This window comes from Pundamilia nyererei, unplaced genomic scaffold, assembly GCF_000239375.1.
Source record: "Pundamilia nyererei isolate P.nyererei 1_Seehausen unplaced genomic scaffold, PunNye1.0 scaffold00288, whole genome shotgun sequence".
Classification (NCBI taxonomy): Eukaryota; Metazoa; Chordata; class Actinopteri; order Cichliformes; family Cichlidae; genus Pundamilia; species Pundamilia nyererei.
The window spans coordinates 94,816-102,339 of NW_005187689.1; the positions used below are offsets into that span (position 1 = coordinate 94,816).

General features: G+C 42.5%; 1 protein-coding gene across 2 annotated transcripts in view; it reads left to right on the forward strand.

Moving 5' to 3' along the window:
* The window catches only part of tcea2 (transcription elongation factor A (SII), 2), an 11,370-nt gene extending 4,357 nt beyond the window's left edge, over window positions 1-7,013 (forward strand). For both annotated transcript variants that reach the window (XM_005750798.1, XM_005750799.1), the window contains exons 8-10: window positions 3,009-3,155; window positions 3,222-3,293; window positions 4,110-7,013. In XM_005750798.1, the coding sequence (XP_005750855.1) occupies window positions 3,009-3,155; window positions 3,222-3,293; window positions 4,110-4,118 (228 nt within the window). In that variant the 3' untranslated portion in view covers window positions 4,119-7,013. The remainder of the gene's footprint in view (window positions 1-3,008; window positions 3,156-3,221; window positions 3,294-4,109) is intronic.
* Window positions 7,014-7,524: the final 511 nt, after the last annotated feature.

Below are 7,524 nucleotides of genomic sequence, written 5' to 3' on the forward strand. Positions count from 1 at the left end.
GAAGTGTCTCGCCCAAGGACACAACGACCGAGACTGTCCAAGCCGGGGCTCGAACCGGCAACCTTCCGATTACAAGGCGAACTCCCATCGCTTGAGCCAGATAGCACAGAGGTTAAGGCGGCGAGGCGTGATTGCGGGTGACTCTCAGGTGCGTCCGCCTCCTCTGCAGCGGCACTGCAGACCACGCCCTGCCACACCCATTAACCTGGTAAAATACATATGTAGGCAGAATTTTGCAAATATCTATTTTTCATTTTTTTTTAGCAGCATAGTGCTTTTTTCCAAAGTCAGGTCAAGGCTCCAAAAGCCCAAAGGCGAAATGAGGGTGGCGGCTCACAGTTTTTGTTTGCTGGATCACTTTAGTTCAGCTGGGTGTTTCCTTTTGTTATATTTCTTTAAGAGTTCAAAATGTGTTAATTACATAATGTAATTTTCTCCATACCACTTCATGGATTCATAAGCAACACACCTTAGTTGAAGCATAAAGATAAAAAAAAAAACCCAATATATGCAGTGTTATCTTCATTTTAGATGTCAAAACGTTTTTGCGGCTCCCAGTGTTTTCTTTTGCGTGGAAACTGGGTCCAAATGGCTCTTTGGGTGTTAAAGGTTACTGACCCCTGGTGTGGGCAATTCCTTCGTCATGTCATCATCAGTGGAGAAGATTAAAGATTTGATTTGATGTTTGGTTCTTGCATTTGGAAGATTTTGCTGTGAACAGACATCATGCAGTCAATGCAGCTCTGAAACAAACAAAGACAAACCGTCTGAGAAATTGCTGCAATATTAGGAGTGACAAAATCATCCTGAGAAAGAAAGCGAGCACTGATGAACTCAGCAAGGAAAAAAGACCTGGACGTCCATGGAAGACAACGGTGGTGGATGCTCGCAGAATCACGGTGCAGAGAAACCTCTTCACAACGTCAGCCAAGGGAACAACACTCTCCAGGAGGAAGGCGTGTCGATACCCAAGTGCAGCATAAAGAGCAGACTGTATGACAGAAAGCACAGAGGGTTCACTGCAGGGTGCAACCATTCATAAGCCTCGAGAATAGAAAGGCTTGATCGGCTACAAACATCTAAAAACGCCGGCACAGCTCTGGGAAAACATTCTTTGGACAGATGAGGCCAAGGCCATCATCTGTAACACACGGTGGAGGTAGTGTGATGGTTTGGACGTGCATGGCTGCCAGTGGCACTGGGATACGAGTAGGGATGGGTATCAAAACCCGGTTCTTGTTGAGAACCGGTTCCCACTGTTTCAATTCCTTGGAATAGTTTGCCATTTTTGCAAACGATTCCCTTATCGATTCCAGTCGCCCCGAATGACGTCACCACGTTGTGGAGCGTCATTTACCTGGCAGGAAACACGGCGGCTCAAACGCTCAAAAGTTTGGTTATACTTTACGAGAACGGATGACGACAGGGCAACTTGCAATACTTGCAAAGTAAATATTTCATTTAAGGGAGGAAAAACTACGAAGATGCAAAAGTATTTGCTCACAAAACACGCGATGACCTTAAATGAATGTCGTGTTTTTAATTTGCTCCGGACTCGTGAATCTCAACCAGCAGCAGCGGTAACGTTTGCACGTCCTCTCCCGTTAATGCGGCAGGTAAATAATCAACTAACAGCATATTATGTTAGCGCGAGCTCCCTTATAACAAACCTGCCATTACTGTGCATTTAGTGACCATGATGAGACAGAGTCTGGCTCAGATGCTGGCAGCTCTCGCTGCAGTCTGCCGGTAGCGTCTCCTTTCAGGCAGGATAGACGAATGTCACCGAGCAGTGACTCAGTTTGTGGTCAAAGGTTTGCACCCGTTTGCCACAGCAGATGATTTTCAGTAAGTGAATGTGTGTAATTGTAGGCAGGGACATTACTGTAATTGCTACAGAATAATTTATGTTATACTTTGTTATTGCTACAGAAGAATATTTATTTTATTATTTTACATTTACAATGTTTTTTCCTGGGGTCCCTGTGACACCCCATTGAAGAGCCGTAGGCTGGATCTCTTAAGATCTCACTGTTGGGTTTGTAAGGCCATGTTACTCCTAAATTTCTATCTTGTTCAAAGAGAAGATATAAAACAAAGTTCTAAGCTAGTCGACCTTAGTGTCCTCCATTTTTAAAAAGAATCGATAAAGAATCGAATCGTTAAACAGAATCGAAAATGGAATCGGAATCGTGAAAATCGTATCAATACCCATCCCTAGACATGAGTGTTTATGATGATGTGACCGAAGCAGCAGAACGAACTCCTGAAGTGTTCAGAGACAGACTGTCTACGTGCAGTCAGAGTCAGTGTGTTTCATAATACAGATGACCCGAAACACACAGCCAGGAGTTTATTGGAAAATTCTTCAAGGGCCAAGTCAGTCAGCTGATCTTAGCCCAACTGAGCGTTTCACTGGTTGGAGTCAGACAGAAAGGCCCACAAACAGGAAGTGAAAGTTGCTGCAGTAAAGGCCTGCAGAGCATTAAAAAGCAGCATCTGGTGATGTCCAAGACTTCAGGCAGAGGGTCTTCAACCAAGTATAAGAAATGAACATTTTATTATATGTAATTGGTCCGATTACTTTTCTGTTTTGTGTTTGATTGCATTAAAATGCTTTAGTTCCTCACATTTATGCAATCTTTTTGTTCAAACCATTGAATTAAACTGAAAGTCTGCACTTCACCTGCATCTCAGTTGTTTCATTTTAAATTGATTGTGGTGATTTACAGAGCCTAAATTAGAAAAAAGTTGTCTCTGGCAAAATATTTATAGGCCTAATATTGTTTTATTCTGAAAGTCTAAATGGGAAGTAATTTGTTTTAGTTTCACGTTAGTGAGATGAGGTCAAGAGCCCACTGAGCTTATAGAGTGAAACGGTAAGAATCCCCATTTGTGCAGCGGTGGTTTGTATGAATGTAAACTGGATAACTACAAAAAGGAGTGGAGTCAGTGTGTGTGTGTGTGTGTGTGTGTGTGTGTGTGTGTGTGTGTGTGTGTACGCGCAGGAAATGGCGAGTGCAGAGCTGAAGCAGATGAGAGAGGCTCTGACAAAAGAGTCGATCAGACAGCATCAGCTTTCCAAGGTCGGAGGAACTGAGACGGACATGTTTATCTGCAGCAAGTGTCATGGAAAGAGCTGCACGTACACACAGGTATGAGCACATCTTCAGGCTTCGCTGTTCTCTGACCAGTTTTCACCACCTCATTCTCGTGTTCAGGTGCAGACCCGCAGCGCTGATGAGCCCATGACCACTTTTGTTTTGTGTAACGACTGCGGCAAACGATGGAAGGTAAGGCCCCTGACTCTGAGAAATACACAGGACATGTGGACTGGCGTTGACACTGATCAGTGTTACAGACGGCGCTGTCTTGGAAATATTTAGGGCCATATAAAAGTTTCTCTTCTGCAAATATTTGATAAATAGCTAATCGACCTACCCTCTTTCTCATCACCCTTCTTAGAGGTCTACACAGCAGTCACACCCACCCTCCTTCCTTCAGTACATCCATGAATCCTCTCTGAAGTCTTCCTCTTTTGTGGAGCTTTTGTTCACTTGTCTTGTGCACTGTCTGTTGCTTTGAATGTTTGAGCTCAGGTTTGCAGCTTCTGCCTCCAGATGGTGGCAGCAGAGGCTGAATTACAGCTTCCCCCTCTTCCTCTCAGCTCTATCTGCATGCTAACCTTCTTTACCTGACCTTCTGATCTTACCATACCCTCTCACCCCGACCTAGCTGATTTAGCTGCTGACTCAGGTCAAAGTGAAGCAACTAAATGGAGAAGCAGGTGATTTATGAGAAGAGCAAAGCTTCAGTTCAATTCATTTTCATTTATAAAATGCCAAATCACAACAGCAGCTGCCTCAAGCTGCTCAAAGCGAAAAGATTTGAGTTACCAGATCTGCATTTGTTTGTTAGCTCTGTGGTGTGTTTTTCCACTGCAGGTGTGCACTTTGATCTTTTTCCACTGAGCTTCTGCCTCTGATTTCTGAGGTGCTGAGATTCATAGTGTCTGTTTAGGGCCAGGTGACAGTCGGATCTGTTTCTGACTGTTTCAGGTTTCTCTGCATTGGGTCTGATTGGGGTGTCTCTTTGTATTTGTCTTTCAGTTCTGTTGAAGAAAACTCGGCCGTTTATTCTTCTGTCAAGAAGCAAATTGAAGTTATTGAAGTTTATTTTATTTTATTTTTTTTGGTGTAATTTCTTTTTATATATCAAACTAAATGCTGCAATGTATTTGGAGAGACAAAAGCCAGCTGATGTTGTCCATTGGTTGAATTGGTTTTGTATTGATGACTGAGACTTCCTTTCTGAAGACGCTTGAGCCAGATTCAAATCACAGCTCATAGTGTGTCTTTCTTTGCCATGATGTGCTGAACATATTAAATCTGCTCTTGGATGAAGACCATCGAATCGCTGTTTTTATTGTTTTGGCTTCAGAAATCACCATCATCAATAAAAAGGGAAACCATCCCTGCCCCCTGGTGAACCTTGAAGTTAATCACAAAGAAATCGGCAGTCTTTCTTTTAGAATTTCATTTGAATGGAGAGACGCAGAATATCAACCAAAAATCTAGAGAAACACATTAGACAAAACTGATGTCATGTTATTGGCTGAAATGAGTATTTGAGCCTTTACAACCCAGCTAGAATTCCGGTTCCCACCGTAGACCTGCCCAAGGCTGGAATGAAGTAAAAGACGACCACCATGAACTTGGTGAGGCATTGAGTTTGAGTATTCAGAAATTGGACTGAAATGTTCAAGCAGGCCCATCTGACGTTTGCAGTGAACATCTAAATGATTCAGGAAAGCCGGGTGAGCAAGTGCTGTGGTCAGATGAAACCAAAATGGAACTGAGCTCTACCCGTATGACCCAAAGAACAGCATCCCCACCGTTGGGCATGGAAGTGGAAACTTGCTTGAAGTCGTTTTTCTGAGTGTACAGGCCCTGTGTCTTCAAAGCACAGGGCCATGTACCATTAAAATCTTGGACCAGAACCTCGTCCCCTCAGCCTGAATGCTGAAGATTGGTTGTGGGTGGGTTTTCCAGGAAGACCTTAAACATAGCACTAAGAGAACAAAGGACCGGCAAAAGCGAGGATCCAGAATGAGGTATTATGCACAGTCCTCACCAGTCTCCTGTCCTCAGGTCAATGAAAAGTCTGTGGTGAGAGTTGAAGCTTCGAGTTAATGCAGAATATTTTGTCTCCTTTGAAATGAACCAGAAACCATTTCTTTCTTTGTGGGAAAACTTTCATCACATAATGATTTCTTTCACTGTAATTTCCCCAAAGACTTGTTAGACTGAGTCAGTGGTGGTACGATGTCATCGGCACTTGGGTTTGATTATAATAAATGATGTTGTGTTTTCAGTCATTCTGTAGGTTGGACTGGCTTCCAATCTGAAAAATGTTGATTAATACGAACTGAGAAGAATTCGGCTGGTTTACATGCCACCTGTAGGGAAAAAAAAATCTTGATGGTTGTTTAGCTGAGTGTGACTTTTAGCTCATCGAGACGAATGAACGATGACCTCGTGCAGCGTTGAGGTACCAGCATTGTCTCTCCACTCCTTCACAGTTCATCTTCACTGTCGGTCAGTGAAAATGAGATTAATTTACCCTCAGACTATTTGCAGAGTTACTCTAATCCTCTATTTAATGGATTATAATTCCCATTGTTAGTTTGTGCAAAACAGCCAACGAGTGACAACAAACCTTCCTCTACTTGACTGGTTACAGTACCAGTGAACCCTGATGATTGCTAATCCTGGTTATATCACCCCTGAAGGTGTTCAACGCCTCAAATTCAACACAAATGTTCACACAGACTCGGGAAAGGTTTTTCCACCAAGACTCAACAAATATTTTTCAGGCTATAACCGAAAGGAGCTTCATGCCCCAAAATGTCAAGGACAAGTCTAAACGGACGAGGCTGGTTGGCTGATAGGCAGATTAAACAGATCTGTGATGGTGGCAGTCGGATGCATATCTAACCTGGCCTGGACAGACCAACATGCTCTTACTTTTGAGAAGTTAAACAGTATTCGTCTGAATAAATGTGGACGTTAACACTGTACCACGAAGCATCCAGCAAAAGACAGACTACTTAAACAAAGAGCAGAGGCCTCGTGCTGTTTTTCTAAATGCTGCTGGTGTTTGGAAGTGTGTTGACAGGTAGGATGAAGAGTGGTGGGGAAACAGAGCTGAGAAGGATTCTGTTGTGTTTGTTGTGGAAACACCGGTGAGCTCTTCCCATACATGAGCATGAAGAGAGACAGAGAAAACAGATATAACATATGTACAAATGAATCTTTTCACAAGTCTATTTTTGTCAAGAGAACATAATTGGTGCTCAGTGGAAACCGTCTGAGATTATAGATTTCAGGGAGCTGGTTCATTATTTTCTGTGTTTGTGGAAACTTTATTGAGTTGTACTCTTGGCTCCTGTTGTGCTCTAAGAACTGTTTATTAGAAAGTGTCTGACCTTAACCCAGCAGCAGAGAAGTTGTGTCCTGGACTCCAAAGAATTCCCCTCGTTCTGGACACGACACTGAGGATCAAGATTTTGTCACAGTCATTCAAACCAGGCAGCAGCAGATTAGTGACTGACCTCGAGCTGTGGACGGACACGTTTGTGTCATTTTAAGCATCTTCCTGTCCTACAATGGTGTTTGTCTCCATCCTTCACCCAGCGTGATCGTTACTGGGAACAGTTTAACCCTTACCCTCCTGCTTCCTGTGCTGATGATTTTATATTAGCTCTGTAGCTAACCGTGAACTAAAGTTCTATATATCCTGACTTCCTGGACTAAAATCTGAAACTCCAGTCAGCGATAACGGGTATCGTGATTACCAGCCTTCTCTGTTAAGCCGGGCTCTTTGCTTCAGGCTCACATAAAAAAGGTATTTGACACGTCACGTCAGTCTTGTTTCTTATCAAATGATCCCTGTGAGCACCCCCTGCTCAGATGCTTTATCAGATGAGGATAAATAAAAATACAACACCTCTGAAAAAGACAAAATCTAAAAGTAAAATATTTATTTTTTAACAGATTTTTATTTTTTAATTTATTGTCTATTAATTGTAGTTGTATGTTTTGTTGTAAAATGTATTTATTTTGATTGTAAGCCCAACAAGGGACAATTGTTGAAAATTAGCAATAGCTATAAACTTATGTGCGTTACATCAGTTTCATGTTTTGTACTTGGACTATGTTAAACTGCACTGTCCCTTTTTAGATAAATAAATTAAAATAGTCTGACAGCAGCAGAAACTGGTTCATCTAAAGATTTGAATTATTTTGTGTCTGAACGCGCTCAGTGCTGTTTGTTTTTAAGCTGTGAGACTTTAGACTGTATCCATGGAAACATCAAAGCTTCCTGTCACACAGCCTGATTTGTCACAGATCAAAGCGAAGTCTGTGACTTTACCACAAAGTCAGATATGTGTTGGTGATCTGTGGCGAGCGTAGACCCTCAAGTTCATCATCACATCAGCTGGACCGACTTCACCAACCCTGC